The sequence below is a fragment of the Mytilus edulis genome, chromosome 1 (assembly GCF_963676685.1).
Source record: "Mytilus edulis chromosome 1, xbMytEdul2.2, whole genome shotgun sequence".
Lineage (NCBI taxonomy): Eukaryota > Metazoa > Mollusca > Bivalvia > Mytilida > Mytilidae > Mytilus > Mytilus edulis.
In genome coordinates this window covers 114,165,789-114,182,424 of record NC_092344.1, presented here as the reverse complement: position 1 = coordinate 114,182,424, position 16,636 = coordinate 114,165,789, and the positions used below count along the sequence as shown (strand labels likewise).

General features: G+C 31.3%; 1 protein-coding gene across 4 annotated transcripts in view; it reads left to right on the top strand.

The window, feature by feature from the left end:
* The window catches only part of LOC139500798 (phospholipid-transporting ATPase ABCA1-like), a 69,983-nt gene that overhangs the window by 31,789 nt on the left and 21,558 nt on the right, over positions 1–16,636 (top strand). For 3 of the 4 annotated variants that reach the window (XM_071289686.1, XM_071289662.1, XM_071289669.1), the window contains exons 19-32: positions 202–295; positions 820–925; positions 2,390–2,566; positions 5,550–5,772; positions 6,549–6,770; positions 7,210–7,414; positions 7,967–8,095; positions 8,473–8,650; positions 9,139–9,270; positions 10,091–10,230; positions 13,887–14,024; positions 14,925–15,184; positions 15,465–15,588; positions 15,792–16,000. In XM_071289686.1, coding sequence (XP_071145787.1) covers positions 202–295; positions 820–925; positions 2,390–2,566; positions 5,550–5,772; positions 6,549–6,770; positions 7,210–7,414; positions 7,967–8,095; positions 8,473–8,650; positions 9,139–9,270; positions 10,091–10,230; positions 13,887–14,024; positions 14,925–15,184; positions 15,465–15,588; positions 15,792–16,000 — 2,337 coding nt within the window. Of the gene's footprint in view, positions 1–201; positions 296–819; positions 926–2,389; positions 2,567–2,587; positions 2,753–5,549; positions 5,773–6,548; positions 6,771–7,209; positions 7,415–7,966; positions 8,096–8,472; positions 8,651–9,138; positions 9,271–10,090; positions 10,231–13,886; positions 14,025–14,924; positions 15,185–15,464; positions 15,589–15,791; positions 16,001–16,636 lie in introns of all 4 variants that reach the window. The other variant, XM_071289677.1, reaches the window with a different exon arrangement.

Here is a 16,636-nt window from a genome sequence, read left to right as displayed (position 1 = left end):
AAAGATAATAAGATCTTTTTAAAAATTGTTGGAATCAAAATTGGTGAGTAGGCTATTAGGAATCAAAAGTAAAGTGAAACAAATCACAGCTTTTCTATCTAACTCATTTACATAAATGCAACACTGTTTGTTTTGATGTAAGTTGAACACAAAATAGTTAGATTATGTTCTTAAATGTTTAATATTGTGGTATTGTTTCAGTGTTTTGTATTTGACAAGTTTGAAGGATTCAAATCCGAGTATGAATTGACATCAAGAGCATTACAGCTGATTGGTCAAAATAAATACTTTGGTGGTAAGTTTATAAACAGATGATGATTAAACACCACATTTTGCTCTTGTTACAAATAATCATTTTCATGTTAGTTTTTCTTAAGGGGTAGTTTTGAACGACTGATTGTTTGTAAGCACAAATTTAATGGGGAAGACTCTTTCATGGTCAGTTTAGGTGCAGTTCTTATTTCAAAAAATAACAAATTTTCAAATTAATTCTATAATATTTGACTTGGACTATCCAGTTTTATGATCTGATATGTTTAAATTTCAGTAATAGTTGTGTATTTCATATTCTCCATGGTTAAATCTATAAATAAAACAAATGTAAATATGCTGACAGCCTATTGAATGTGATAGATGACAGATAATTATATTTCAAATAATGTAGTTTCATATTTATTCGTTTGATACCAATATTTGTTGGTTTCATAGGTACAAGTGTACCCAGAAACAATTATTTGTGTCGTTGGGTTGTTGTCTCATTGATGTATACCATGTGTATCACATATCGTTTTATTCATAATTATATTTTTTATTTAACAGCTATTGTGTTTGATAAAGAACATAAAAATGGACTTGAATCACATGTGAAATATTCCATCAGAATGAACCAGGATCGTGTTGATACAACAAACAAAATTCAGAATAGGTGGGTATAAATTTATCAAGGTAAGATCACTCACCTGTAATAGTTGATATATCTTTAGTCTTTTTTATTCATTACACTCACAACTGAACTAGACATATTTCAGTTATGATAATGTATCTGATGTGGCCATTTGTATATTTTTAGATAACCTCTGTTGGTGTCTCTTTAAGAAATTGTTGTGAAAGTCTTATGGTAGCATGTGCTTATTTGTGCTGGAGGTCATGTGTTTGATCCTTGACTACATTTGAATAGGTGTATTATATATTTTTTGGTTCAGATCTTTAACTTATCTATTGGACAAAAGAGAAATCATTTATATACTAGAAAATAATGTAATTAAGGAATGACTGTAATATTTTTTCTGTCTATGATGCACCACATTTTTTATGTTATTTCGAATAGGTAGATAAAATATTACAGTCATTTCTTATAATTTAATTCTTAAATCCATTTTAAACCGGAGTTAATCTGAAAAAACGTTGATGACGTCACAGTCACATGACAAAATTATGTCTATGGGCTGATAAACAAAACGAAGTCAGCCAATCAGAAGACAGGTTACATTCAAAATTGAATTATAATATAATATTTACTAATAATTCTTATATGATTTGCATTTTTTTATGCCCCACCTACGATAGTAGAGGGGCATTATGTTTTCTGGTCTGTGCCTCTGTTCGTCCATTCCTTCGTCCCGCTTCAGGTTAAAGTTTTTGGTCGAGGTAGTTTTTGATGAAGTTGAAGTCCAATCAAATTGAAACTTATGTACACATGTTAACTATGATATGATCTTTCTAATTTTAATGCCAAATTAAAGTATTAACCCCAATTTCACGGTCCAGTGAACATGTAAAATGATAGTGAGAGTGGGGCATCCGTGTACTATGGACACATTCTTGTTTAAATACTTGAATTGGATTGGTCAATTGGAGTTTTTTCCTAAACTACTTTCCTAACCTTCACTGTGATCAATTCATGAACAATGCAAGCGAAAGATTATTTTGTTACAAGTACAATTCAAATTCAAATAAAATCTCATTAAAATGAAGTTTCTAAGGTAGGTGCTATTTTATTTTAAATTCTGTTGTATTTATCGAACATTTATGGATTTTAGAAAGTCTATATGGTGGTTAACTCCTAAGTTTTGAAATGTTAATTGTGCATTTGATGGTAAATATAGTAGCCATTAAACTTAAAAATGTTATTTAAAAATCGCAAATAAAAATATGTTATTGACGTGTAAATCTGGGCTCCTACTCACAAACTTAACATACATGTAAAAGTCCTTCAGACTTTTATTCAGTTTGTGAGTTAATTGTGCCGATTAACAAATCAATAAAATCTAGAAAAAATATGTTTAATCCTATATTGGCTATAACAATGAACAGTCAGCTCTGCTGTCAATTTTTCACTGTGTTGAAATAAAGGAATAACATCCTTTCTGTTAAAAATGTATATTTCTAGGTACTGGCGACCAGGACCTAGAGCTACGCCTGGAGTAGATACAAAATATGTAACATATGGGTTTGCCTATATACAGGATATGATTGACCATGCTATTATTAAAATCCAGACGTACAATACATCTGATGTAGGAGTTATCACACAGATGTTTCCATATCCATGTTATATCCAAGATAAGTAAGTTATTATCTGTTACAGGTACTGGCGACCAGGACCAAGAACTTACTATAGATATCTCCGTTATGGCTTTGTTTTCTTACAAGACATGATAGATCATGCTATAGTTAAAAAACAAACAAACACCACATCAGATATTGGTGTGGTACTACAGCAGTTCCCTTACCCATGTTATATACAGGATAAGTGAGTAGCATGTTGTCGTTTATTACAATATTGTATTATTTACAAGCTGTGATTTGTTAATAAATGTCATGTGTTTCAATTATAACATACTTATAAATATGGGGTTGCATAAAATAAAATTAATAAACTTAAATTGAAAAATAAACATGAATTCTTTGTATAGCTTGAAATAAATAGAAAAGGAAAACATGCAGATGACTGAGATGTGGATCCATGATTTTCAAAAAAGGGGGGAGAGGGGCACAAAGGCAACATTATGAGTTGGACAATCAATGCATTGACCATATGTAGTTCTATAAGGCCCACTCTTAAATCCAACTCTGCCATGGACTGTTTTTTTAGGTAGCTTATTTTTATAATGACAGCAAATGAGAATTGAACGAAAATGTATGTGTAGATTACTCATTGTTGAAAGGCAAGTCATAGCAGTTGAATAATAAAATGTTATAATAAAACAGTTGTTGTCTTTTCAAAATGAATAATACATATATGTGCCCTTTAATTATATAGGCTTTATACTACCTCCTCAGTCAATATACTTTAATCAGGTTGATCAAACATGTATTGATCTCATCAAAATGCTATAATTGTATATTATAGACTAAACTAAAAATAGTAGGCTAGTAAATTGCAGCTACAATATAATCATTTTAAATGCAAAAGTGTTTATAGTATAGAATTTTATATATGTCCATAAAGTGTTCTTTTTAGATTTTTATTGACTCAGATATCTAAAATGTGAATTTCTGAGTGAGATGGTAGTTCTTTTTTTTTATATATATTTTTGTTGACACATCTTGGATATACCTTCCCCCAAAACATAATATTCAACATGATATTTTAACAAGGATGTTGATCTTTGTAAGTTTATCCTGCATTGATGAAGGCAAGACATGACTAATAATCGCCTGACTTTATAAATATTCATTTATACAACTTGTCCTTCCAAAAGACTTGGGTAGAAAACTTTAGCTTCTATGGGATGGAATGATTAGTATTTGGTCTTCAGCTTGATAATATTGATTTGAAAAGAATGAGTAACTTTTTACAGCAGCTGTGCAGCCACTTCCTGTTTACCAATTTTTATGCCCCGTCTACGATAGTAGTAGGGGCATTATGTTTTCTGGTCTGTGCGTCCGTTCGTCCGTCTGTTCGTTCGTCTGTTCGTTCGTCCGTTCGTCTGTCTGTCCCGCTTCAGGTTAAAGTTTTTGGTCAAGGTAGTTTTTGATGAAGTTGAAGTCCAATCAACTTGAAACTTAGTACACATGTTCCTTATGATATGATCTTTCTAATTTAAATGCCAAATTAGAGTTTTGACCCCAATTTTACGGTTCACTGATAGAAAATGATAGTGCAAATTTCAGGTTAAAGTTTTTGGCTTCAGGTTAAAGTTTTTGGTCAAGGTAGTTTTTGATGAAGTTGAAGTCCAATCAACTTGAAACTTAGTATACATGTGCCCTATGATATGATCTTTCTAATTTAAATGCCAAATTAGAGTTTTGACCCCAATTTTACGGTTCACTGAACATAGAAAATGATAGTGCAAATTTCAGGTTAAAGTTTTTGGCTTCAGGTTAAAGTTTTTGGTCAAGGTAGTTTTTGATGAAGTTGAAGTCCAATCAACTTGAAACTTAGTATACATGTGCCCTATGATATGATCTTTCTAATTTAAATGCCAAATTAGAGTTTTGACCCCAATTTTACGGTTCACTGAACATAGAAAATGATAGTGCAAATTTCAGGTTAAAGTTTTTGGCTTCAGGTTAAAGTTTTTGGTCAAGGTAGTTTTTGATGAAGTTGAAGTCCAATCAACTTGAAACTTAGTATACATGTGCCCTATGATATGATCTTTCTAATTTAAATGCCAAATTAGAGTTTTGACCCCAATTTTACGGTTCACTGAACATAGAAAATGATAGTGCAAATTTCAGGTTAAAGTTTTTGGTCAAGGTAGTTTTTGATAAAGTAGAAGTCCAATCAACTTGAAACTTAGTATACATGTTCCCTTTGATAAGATCATTCTAATTTTAATGCCAAATTAGAGAATTTATTCCAATTTCACAGTCCTTTAAACATAGAAAATGATAGTGTGAGTGGGGCATCCGTGTACTGTGGACACATTCTTGTTTTAAATGTTATAACACATCATTGTACAAGGAAAACTTTTGTCAAACTTTCTTTACTTTAATCAAGGATAATGTTTGGTCTACAGCTTGATAACAGTGACTTGTAGGGAGAAAGCAATGTTTGCATCCATTGTGTAGCCACTGTCTGTTTGCTAATAGTTTGAAATTTAAAGCACTAATTTTACAAAGAAAACCTTCATCAAATTAAAGTTACTTTGGCTTGTTTTGAAAGAATAGATTCTGTTTTTTGACTGCAGCTTTATTATGCTGAGTTGTTATGAGTAATCGATTTTTACATCCCCCTTGCAGCCACTTCCTGTTTGTCGATATTTTGAAAATTTACAACACTCATTGTACAAGAAAAATATTCATCTAATTTATTTTCTGAAATAAAAGGGAATGATTAGTTATGCTTTAGTATACATGATATCTTTTTCGTATTTATTTATTAATTTGGATAATTAGTAATCATGTCATTTTTAGAGACAACTTGTTTGTAGAGGAGGGATGGTAATGTAAGGGGAATGGGAACTTTATTCTTCACTATTAAGATTCATCAAGCTTGTGAAGATTATATATCTTTAAACAAATATCAGTTAAAAAAAATAATCATTTAAATAGTGTTAAGCATTTGTAAATAATTATTTTTACCTTTATCTTTATTGTTATAGATTTATCTTCGCCATATCTAGAACTTTGCCATTATTCTTGGTGTTAGCCTGGGTGCTGTCTGTGGCCATGATATGTAAGAATATTGTGTATGAGAAAGAGATGCGTCTGAAGGAAATAATGAAGATTATGGGATTAGGTAATGGTGTCCACTGGCTGGCGTGGTTTATTGATGCCTTCATTGTTATGTTTATATCTCTGATACTGATGGTTATAATTTTGAAGGTAAGGAATAACATTAATAAAAGGAAATATTGAGTATACATTGTTTAGACAGTAACCTAACAACACAAAAGACATAAACTCTTATGGTTATTATATTGCCTTTGGCAATGGACAAGTGTCTGTTTGATATATGCACTCTAAATTGCTAGGAATCTGTATAATTTATGACTTGACTTTTCAATATATTAATTTTTACATTTTTTGATTAATCTACAGAACATGATGTCTCTTTTAGTCATAATTGTAATATGGCCTTTGCAAGGTATTCTTTTAGTCATAATTGTAGTATGGCCTTTGCAAGATATTCTTTTAGTCATAGTTGTAATATGGCCTTTGCAAGGTATTCTTTTAGACATAATTGTAATATGGCCTTTGCAAGGTATTCTTTTAGTCATAATTGTAATATGGCCTTTGCAAGGTATTCTTTTAGTCATAATTGTAATATGGCCTTTGCAAGGTATTCTTTTAGTCAAATTGTAATATGGCATTTGCAAGATAATTAGTCATAATTGTAATATGGCCTTTGCAAGGTATTCTTTTAGTCATAATTGTAATATGGCCTTTGCAAGATAATTAGTCATAATTGTAATATGGCCTTTGCAAGGTATTCTTTTAGTCATAATTGTAATATGGCCTTTGCAAGGTATTCTTTTAGTCATAAATGTAATATGGCCTTTGCAAGATATCTGTTTTCATTTAGTAATTGTCATTTGATTATATGTCTGCAACATGATTTATACATTTAATTAAGTTTTATTTTTTTTATACAATTTCAGGCTGGAAAAGTTCTTGAACATTCAGACCCCTCAGTAATCCTGTTCCTGCTAACAGCATTCACAGTGGCTACTATATCACAATGTTTCCTCTTCAGTGTTTTCTTCTCCAAAGCTAACATTGCAGCGTGTGTTGCTGGGTTTCTGTACTTCATGTTGTATTTGATATACCCTCTGTGTACTCAGTGGGAGGAGCTAATGACAAGTACACATAAAAATCTAGCTGTAAGTAAAACATGTACTCCATTATGTGTTAACCTCTTTCTTTATCTAGCAGATTTGTCATGTATTTCATTGAAGGAACAGATGATAAGGGTCTCTCTGCAAGTAAATTTACAAATGGAATATTGCATCTTAATTCTGATATTATTTGCATATTTGGAAATACCTTAATACCTCGGTTTTTGAACCCAAAGACACATATAACCAATAAACATCTAGCTAGACAACTATTATGTGGGATCAGGGTCATAGTTATAACAAGTATATTCTAGCATATGTTAAATGGATTCAATACGGTACAGGGTAAAATAGTTCCTACTCATTTATTAAACCAGTTGTGATAAGACTTTGCTAGTATGTTATTTTTTTTTTAGTTAATACATAAACATGTATAAAGCATCATCATATAAGTTATATTGACTGATGTGATTCTTTATAACAGGGTCTCTCATCCAGTGTGGCCTTTGGTTTTGCCTGTAGTTATGTAGCTAGGTATGAGGAGCAAGCTATTGGTATCCAGTGGAGTAACATTGGTGATACACCTATTGTTGATGATGATTACAGCTGTTTGAATTGTATAATCATGATGATTGTTGATGCCATTATATATGGTTTGTTTACCTGGTATATAGAAGCTGTTTTCCCTGGTAAGCAGTCATTATATCTTTGTGTAGTAAAGTAATTTATTGCACAAATTTAAAAAAATAAATGTTTATTTGATTGTACTATTTTGGAATAATGTATAACTTCGAAAAAACAAGACCATTATGATTAAAAATTTAGATTCTTCCACTGCATAAAGTAGATAACATAGCATTGCACAAGATTAGGTGGTGAAATCTTTCTCTAATAATATTTAGACGATATCCAGAAAATCTTGATCCTTTCTTTAGAATGATCTGTAAAAAGATGTGTTCTTTTAATGTGACGTCATAAGGCATGGTCACCTTTTTACATCACAAAAGGAAATTCAGAAGAAAACAAATTAGACGTCATAATTAATTTTTTGACTGATGAAGAACTGACATCAAACAAACCACACATTGATAAGATAAAAATAATCAGCGCGTCAGGAAAAAAATTAAATTGAGTAGGAATTAGAGAAAGACTACTAAAGGCTTAAATTAATTCAGGTACTCTCATAACCATAAGTTATGCAAGTTTTTTTTATATATATATATCTTGTTAATCAATTTAAGGTCAGTTTGGAATTCCAAGGAAATTTTATTTCCCCTTTCTGAAGTCATATTGGTGTGGCTCATCTATATCTAAAGAAAGAAGTGACCAGTACATGTATCAAGGGTCAACTATGGAGCTCAAAGGTCAAGGTAAGTAGTAACTTGATCTGTACAAATGTTTCTATATCTTATTGGTAGAAATTAAATATGAACTAAGCATAATTGTTTGGGCCTATTTTATACTCTGTCAAACAACTTTAAGACATCACAAAAAGATTCAGTCATATTTTAAAACTATGTGGTAGATAAATTTTCATAGTATTATATCTTTAAAATGAAAGTAAATATTAATGTAGTGAGAATGAGATTCAGTTATGATTTTTAAAAAACAATGCTGTGATTCTTTCTGTAAGGTAATACCAATGTAGATTTATGTAAAAATAAAAACCATGTCGAGTTCCTGTCTCCAAGGTAATGCCAATGTAGATTTATGAATAACTAAAACAATGCCTGTTCCTTTCTCCAAGGTAATGCTAATGTAGAAGAAGAACCAAAGAACAAAAAAGTGGGTGTGTCCATCAGAAATCTAAAGAAAGTTTACAAAACTGGAAACAAAGTAGCAGTGGATGGTCTATCAATTAACTTTTACGAAGGACAAATATCATCATTCCTTGGACATAATGGAGCTGGAAAGACAACTACGATGTAAGTTTTTTACAATATTTTTTGTGGTGCATAAGATTGGTTAAAGATATCTGATGACTTTTTCAGAAGTTCAGAAGCATATAAAAACTTTTATACTTTGTAGTGTTACTAAAGATCAGGAAAGAAACTTAATGTCGAAAGATCACAGGTCATTTAATATTGTTTTTTAATAGGCGATTTATTTTTATAAATTTACATTTTTGGCCTACCTGTATTCATATGTAAGAAGGCCCAAGTATGGCATATTTGTGGCAATTTATATTCCCATTTATTCTCTTCCAGGGAAATGTTTGAAAAATGTATCACATACTGAATTTGAGTTTGTTTACATAAAGCACTGTGGGCACTTAAAAGTTTTCAAATGTACCAAATTGGAGAAGTAAAATTTCCTTGCTGAACTGTCCATTTTTTAGCATACCTAATAGCCTTGACTTTGGGAATATGATTGAAAATATTTAAAGAAAAGCTGAAATGTGTTTATTTTACAGGTCTATTCTGACTGGACTGTTTCCTCCATCAGATGGCACAGCCTTTATCTATGGTCATAATATACTGACCGAGATGGATGCTGTCAGGGACAGTCTTGGCATGTGTCCACAACACAATGTCTTGTTTGACAAGTAAGTCTAGAATTATTAGCCTGTATCTGTGGTCATGAATTAGACTGAAAAGAAATATTTTTAAATGTGTCCTCAACACAATGTATAACTTGACGTGTACGCTTCTGATTTATACCCCTCTTCTAGAGGTATTTTACTTACAATTTATCTGTCTGTTTGAACAACACAATATTTGTCATACTTTTCTAAGCTTTAATTCTGACTTATGGGTAAAGTATGACTTTGGTTCTTTATTTATGTTTATGAGAAATAGTAAAAATTTCTTTGATCTTAACATCATAAAACCCGATATTCAAATGGCAGTAATCTTAAATTACTAAAGCTTAAGTTGCTCATGGTTGCATGCTAGCCTTGGTTGCTGTGTGTAGTTGTTAAATGCCTGGTTGGTTCAACCTTAAGATTTAAAATTGATATTTTCTGCTTTTCTTCTTGGCATGTGGCATTAAGGAGTTGATGCAAAAAAAAATATGTTTAGAATAATGTGTTAAAATAGTGTGACATGTCTTCCTGTAGACTGTTAACAGAATAATGTGTTAAAGTAGTGTTACATGTCTTCCTGTAGACTATTAACAGAATAATGTGTTAAAGTAGTGTGACATGTCTACCTGTAGACTGTTAACTTGCTTGTGAACCAGCACTTTAAAAGTTCTGTTCAATTTGTCAGTCTTATACACAGCAGAATTTATATTTACTTCATATAGACATATTCTCATCCTACGAGTGCATTTAATTTGACACAGGAGGTAAAACAGCCATCCTTAAATAAAAAGAAGGATGTATTGAAATTTATATTTGTGACATAACTGTAATTGTATTATAGACTAACAGTTGAAGAACATCTATGGTTTTATGCTCGATTGAAGAATCTTGAACCTGAAAAAGTCAAACGAGAAATGGTGAAAATGATTCAGGATGTTGGATTGCCACACAAAAAGAAGGAATTATCTTCATCACTCTCTGGTAAATATAATTATTGTATTTCATCATACATGTAGCATTTATGTGTCCTCTTTTGCTCATTTGAATTGTCTGTAAATTAGCATACCATATCACAATAGCTAAGAGTTTGAAGTTCAGTTTAAAGACCAAACAGCCTATTGTTTATGCGCATCAGCTAACGCAACTTGGTAGTGACATAAAAGCTCTATGACGTTGTTTCTAGCAATGAAAAAACGTCAAATTATAACGTCCTATTTCGCGTTTTCCACGGATTCCAACATGGTGTACGCTACGTAGGTACGCTACGTCTCCCAAGAAAAGAGGAACTATTATGCGTCGCGCTACTTTAATATCCTGTGGAGATTTAACACAAATGGACACATAAGATACTACACTATATTTAACCTTCGTTCTAATAAAAATAATAAAATATAAATTTTGATCTCAACTTTTTGCATTTGCGCCGTTCTGCATTTCATTTTTTTTCTTCTTCACTTGTGTAAATTTTGTCTTTCGTTTGCGCCGATTGTGTACAGGTAAGGTGACAGGTTTTTTTTTGCCCAATTTATGGGCATTATGTTTTCTGGTCTGTGCGTCCGTTCGTTCGTCCGTCCGTCTGTCCCACTTCAGGTTAAAGTTTTTGGTTACAGTTTTTGGTCAAGGTAGTTTTTGACGAAGTTGAAGTCCTATCAACTTAAAACTTAGTAAACATGTTCCTTATGCAATGATCCTTCTAATTTTAGTGTCAAATTTTCAAAAATTAAAAAAAAATGAGTATTCACAAGGTTAGGCCCATAATCAAATATTCGTAAAAGTTTTGACATACTGGCAACATGTGCATGTAACTGAAGTCTGGATGATTCCCGTAAAATAATGTCCGATCTTGCAATGAAGTTAAAATTTATTTATACTGCTTATTTGACAAAATCTTATAGTAAAAATAAAATGATAACAAAGGGTAATTTTTGTTTGTCATTTGTTTCATTTCAAATTGTCTTAAGGAGAAATGATAAACATATTGTCTAATCGCACTGAAGCTTACAGCTAATTTTCTAATGTATGTAGATCAGCACTTTGGTTTGCCTGCTTGCTTTGTTTGTATATTTTGTATAATTATATTTTGATAACGTCCAATTCAATTAAATAGCATGTATACAGGTTTACATACCTATATATAAAGATGTCAATCTTAATAACAGAACTTGAGTAAACATTAATTAAGGAAGCCAACCAAAGTTTCACCCTACATGCATTAGGAAATTAGCTGTAAGGCAAAAAGTATTAATAAAACTAATACTCAGCGAATGTGAATGTGAATTAAAATTAAAATTTTCGGTGTTTAAAACTAAATTGTTGTAAGTTTAACTTATGACAAAAACAATTGCTCCAAGAATAATATCTGAAATAAAATCGCTCCCTTTCATTTAGCTACAACTGTGACCGGAAAGATTGAAAACAAATTTCGATTTTCAATGCCGGCAACAACCTTTTCTTTGTTTTAATTTCCAAAATGAGCAATTTAGATTTATTATATTTTATCCTGTTGGAGAAATCTTACTTTGTAGTTTTCAACGGAAAATTATTTCTAAATTAATTTTTGAATCAAAAACTTTTTGCATTTTATATTTACTGTCTCGTTTATTGAAAACACATGAGGTAGTAATAAAAGGATTGTATTTTAAGATAGATGTATAACGTTTTAGAATCAAAACTTTCATTCATATATTATACCTATAATTTTAATTTCCTAATATCTTAAATATTCTAAAATAACGAATTCACAAACTCGATGCAATAATTTCTAAACGTTCGTCCTAGGTCGGCAAAAATAATGGTATAAAGAACTCCGTCCATGCTTTTGTATGTCCGTCTTTCAACAGTACCGAATGAGTTCGTTACGGCAATCTTCTGAAATTGACGCGAAAAAGAAACAAGCACATCTAGTCTGGTATAGTCAAATACTCTGTAAGTTAACCAGTGCCATCTTTCATTTCTTTTTTTTATTTTCAATCATTTTGCTTATGTGGGACAGAGGACAAAGACAGACTTTCCTAACAAAAGCGGCGTGAAAGGTTATTTTAAACAATTTTCCATTCCGACGGATGGTGTTTCTGAAGGTTAATATTGTGCGGCAACATCGTAAGATCTGATACTGACACATGCATTTAATCTCTTGTATTACCGGATAATAAAGTAGGTGAATATAGTTGTCATTCTTGGAAATTTAAATGTGGGTTTCAAACGTCCAATTTGCGATTTTTTTTCAAATAGTGCGCCAGCAAGGAAAGTTTGTACTATGACGTCAGATGCAATGGTCTGAAGAAAGACAACTCTTTTCTACAAAATGAACGAGAAAAAAACATGAAAATTACTTAGAACTTTTTTGAAAGGTCGGTGACATACGCTTTTTATTGCTTTATTTTGAAGAGTACACATAGCACTTTCCTTCTTGAAATTATTATGAAGAAATCACTGGTAGATATTTTTTATTACTGGAAACGTTTTTCATTTTTACGTTTTATTTTTGGCGGGAATGAAATAAATCATATTTTTAAAGATCAAAACAATACGAGTCTAAAACTCTTGAACCTCTAGTCTGGTATAGTCAAATACTCTGTAAGTTAACCAGTGCCATCTTTCATTTCTTTTTTTTATTTTCAATCATTTTGCTTATGTGGGACAGAGGACAAAGACAGACTTTCCTAACAAAAGCGGCGTGAAAGGTTATTTTAAACAATTTTCCATTCCGACGGATGGTGTTTCTGAAGGTTAATATTGTGCGGCAACATCGTAAGATCTGATACTGACACATGCATTTAATCTCTTGTATTACCGGATAATAAAGTAGGTGAATATAGTTGTCATTCTTGGAAATTTAAATGTGGGTTTCAAACGTCCAATTTGCGATTTTTTTTCAAATAGTGCGCCAGCAAGGAAAGTTTGTACTATGACGTCAGATGCAATGGTCTGAAGAAAGACAACTCTTTTCTACAAAATGAACGAGAAAAAAACATGAAAATTACTTAGAACTTTTTTGAAAGGTCGGTGACATACGCTTTTTATTGCTTTATTTTGAAGAGTACACATAGCACTTTCCTTCTTGAAATTATTATGAAGAAATCACTGGTAGATATTTTTTATTACTGGAAACGTTTTTCATTTTTACGTTTTATTTTTGGCGGGAATGAAATAAATCATATTTTTAAAGATCAAAACAATACGAGTCTAAAACTCTTGAACCTGTATTTGATAGATACAAATCTACTGTTTAACGTGAAACAAGAATTATGCTTGTAGGTTTGATATAAAGTATTTTTTGGAGAGTTTATATAACAAGCACATATTATGTTAATATTCGGGAAAACACGAAACTGAGGTTGCTATAGCGACAAAACTAAGTCGGTGACCCCCAATTTTTTTCATCATATTTTGTTCCTCAAATCATGAAATACCTTCACACAAAATTTTAAGGAAAAATCACTGGTAGAAATGAATAGGCTGTTTGGTCTTTAATAGTTCTGTGGTCTGATTGGCCAGAACATCAAGTGCAAGACCACACCATATTCATTGAATTTCGCATTTAGAGAAAAAGAGTTACCCAATCAAAACATTAAGAACTAAAGAATATAATTTCATTTTAGATTGAGCCATATATAAATTTTTTTTATTTTTTTTAGGTGGCATGAAGCGGAAGCTTTCTGTAGCTATAGCCTTTGTTGGTAATGCCAAAACAGTTATTCTTGATGAGCCTACAGCTGGTATTGATCCATATGCCAGGAAAGAGATTTGGGAAATTTTACTTAAACTCAAGAAAAGTAAGAAGTTTAATTTGTTCTATTTCTTTACTCTATGTTCATAATCTTTTGAAACAAGTTTTTATATATTGTGAGCCTCATTTGAAATGTGACTTGTCACTTGCCTTCATTTTGAATAAATTTAAAAAAAAACAGCATTCAATTCTATAATGTTAAATCTGTAAACAGTCCACAAATGTTTATGCATTCATTTCATCATGAGTATCGATTAGTAGATTAATTTGTAGTTTCAAATTGGCAAACAAGTTTAGCAAGACAATCTTCATCTATTGATAAGTCAATTAGACAGAAATCATCATTTAGTTCCTTATAGAAGTTATTGTCGTTAAATGAGATTATTACATTGGTTGCAATGAATTACATTGATTTCCCAGTTAGATAAAAACCGATAATTTCACATGTGAAATAAACGTGGTTATTTCACTCTCTGACGTCATACAACAATAGGCGTTGTCAAGACGTCGATAACGTCGGATCAAAACAAATTGTCAATGCGTAGGAAAAAGATATAGTTCCTTACATTTTCTACATTAATTTCATAAAAAAAAAACATTTGCCAATGTAATAAAAAGAATAACTAATCGCCGTATTTGAATATCAAAAATAAGACAACTTGTGACCGAACGCCGCTATGGATTAAACTCGTGCTGCGCACTCGTTTAATCCATGCGTCATTCGGTCACGCGTTGTCTTATTTTTGATATTCAAATACGGCGATTAGTTATACTATAAATATTTTCACATTTTTGTGTTGTTGGAATCAGAAAATCTGAATAAAAATGAAAAGATAAAAAAAAGAGAATTTCAGTCATCAATTATGTTTCCACTTCCCAATACTTGTATCCATAGAACACATTGTCATCTTAGTATTGTATTATTCATTACTGTTTCTGTTAACAGAGAGAACGATTATTCTGTCTACACATCACATGGATGAAGCTGATGTACTTGGTGACAGAATTGCCATTATCTCACAAGGTAAACTATGCTGTTGTGGTTCTAGCCTCTATCTGAAATCCCAGTATGGTAATGGATATTATCTGACCTTAGTACAGGATGATGGGAAGGGTAATGACAAAGAAGACAGTGATGATGACATGGATTTTATGGATTCCAGGCCACAATCTAGAGGAAGTGTAAGGACAACTGTAGATGTCAAGGTAAATTCATTTTTGTAAATGATAAAAAAAATATTGGAAAGGAAAAAAACCCTGTACAACTAGTATTTAAATATTAAAGCTAGCTAAACAAATTTGATATAATGTTATGCAATAATTTTAATGTATGTTTGCCATATAATGACACCCTAATTACCAAATTTTCCACTTCACATCAAAATGTTATCTATTCTATTTAAACTTAATAGTGGTTAATACTCATTTAGACATACATGTATATTTATAGTAGTTTACTAACGAATTGTTTTTAATGATATTACAGCCAATAGTAAATAATCAGTTTGAAATAGAAGATGAAGGATTTGGTGACAATTCTGATGACAAAAGTGATAGTGGTGGATCTAAGCCTCCAACTCCTCCTCCAGAAAGTGCAACCATGGTACCAGGTAGGTTTATCATTTCCATACAAATAGAAAATAAAGAAAAGTGTTTTTCATTTTCAGATCCTTGCAAGTGAAGTGTGTACAAAATTAATCAGTATTTCAATCAAATTGCAGGTCATTGATTGCTTAGAATTGATTTCCATATTTGCTAAAAAAAAAATTAAAATATATTTTTGGAAGATTTATTTTCAAATTTTCTTTTTAAGGATTTTCTACAAAGAGAACTACTGAATTTATTGGTAAATATGTAAAGAAGGCCAAGCTTGTTGAAGAGAGCAGCACAGAACTGACCTATCAACTACCAGCAGATGCAGCTCATTCAGGACAGTTTGAACAATTATTCAAACAGTTAGAAAGATGCCATAAAGATATGGGGATATCTAGCTTTGGTATATCTGATACAAGTCTAGAGGAGGTTAGTAAAGTAGAAAATTGGGAATTGAAATGGGCAATTTTTTAAAGAGACAATAACTAGATCAAAGAGCAGAACATGGCTAAAGGCCACCCATCAATGGGTCTTCAACACTGTAAGAAAATCTAGCACCCTGAGGCGGGCTTCAGCTGGCTCCCAAACAAAAATGTGTACAAGTTCAATGAAAAAAGACGTCAAACTAAACTGTAGTCTATTCTGAACACTCAAATTGTGATATGTCATTAAATAAAGTGAATACAAATCACCTTAGCGAGTAACTAGATATGCCAAGGCATTGTTAGTTTGTTTTTGTGATATGAATTTGAATGTCCCTTTGGTATTTTCTGCTTCTCTTTTAGAAACTTTCTATAAACTGGACCATTTTGAAGAAACTTATTTAATTTACTTATATCATATGATTTTTTTTTTAATTTACATAAAAGAATTATTCTTAAACAAGATCCTTTAAAAGAAAGTTATGGCAAGGAACCTGACACACAAAATTATGTTTTGACGAATTAGCTTATTTGTGTGTCAGGTTTGGAGTAAGAATTGCATTCACATTCAAAACCCTGATTGGATTGGCTAGATAGTTTTCATACCTTATCATTACTTTTGAGTACAAAAAAACATTGCAAA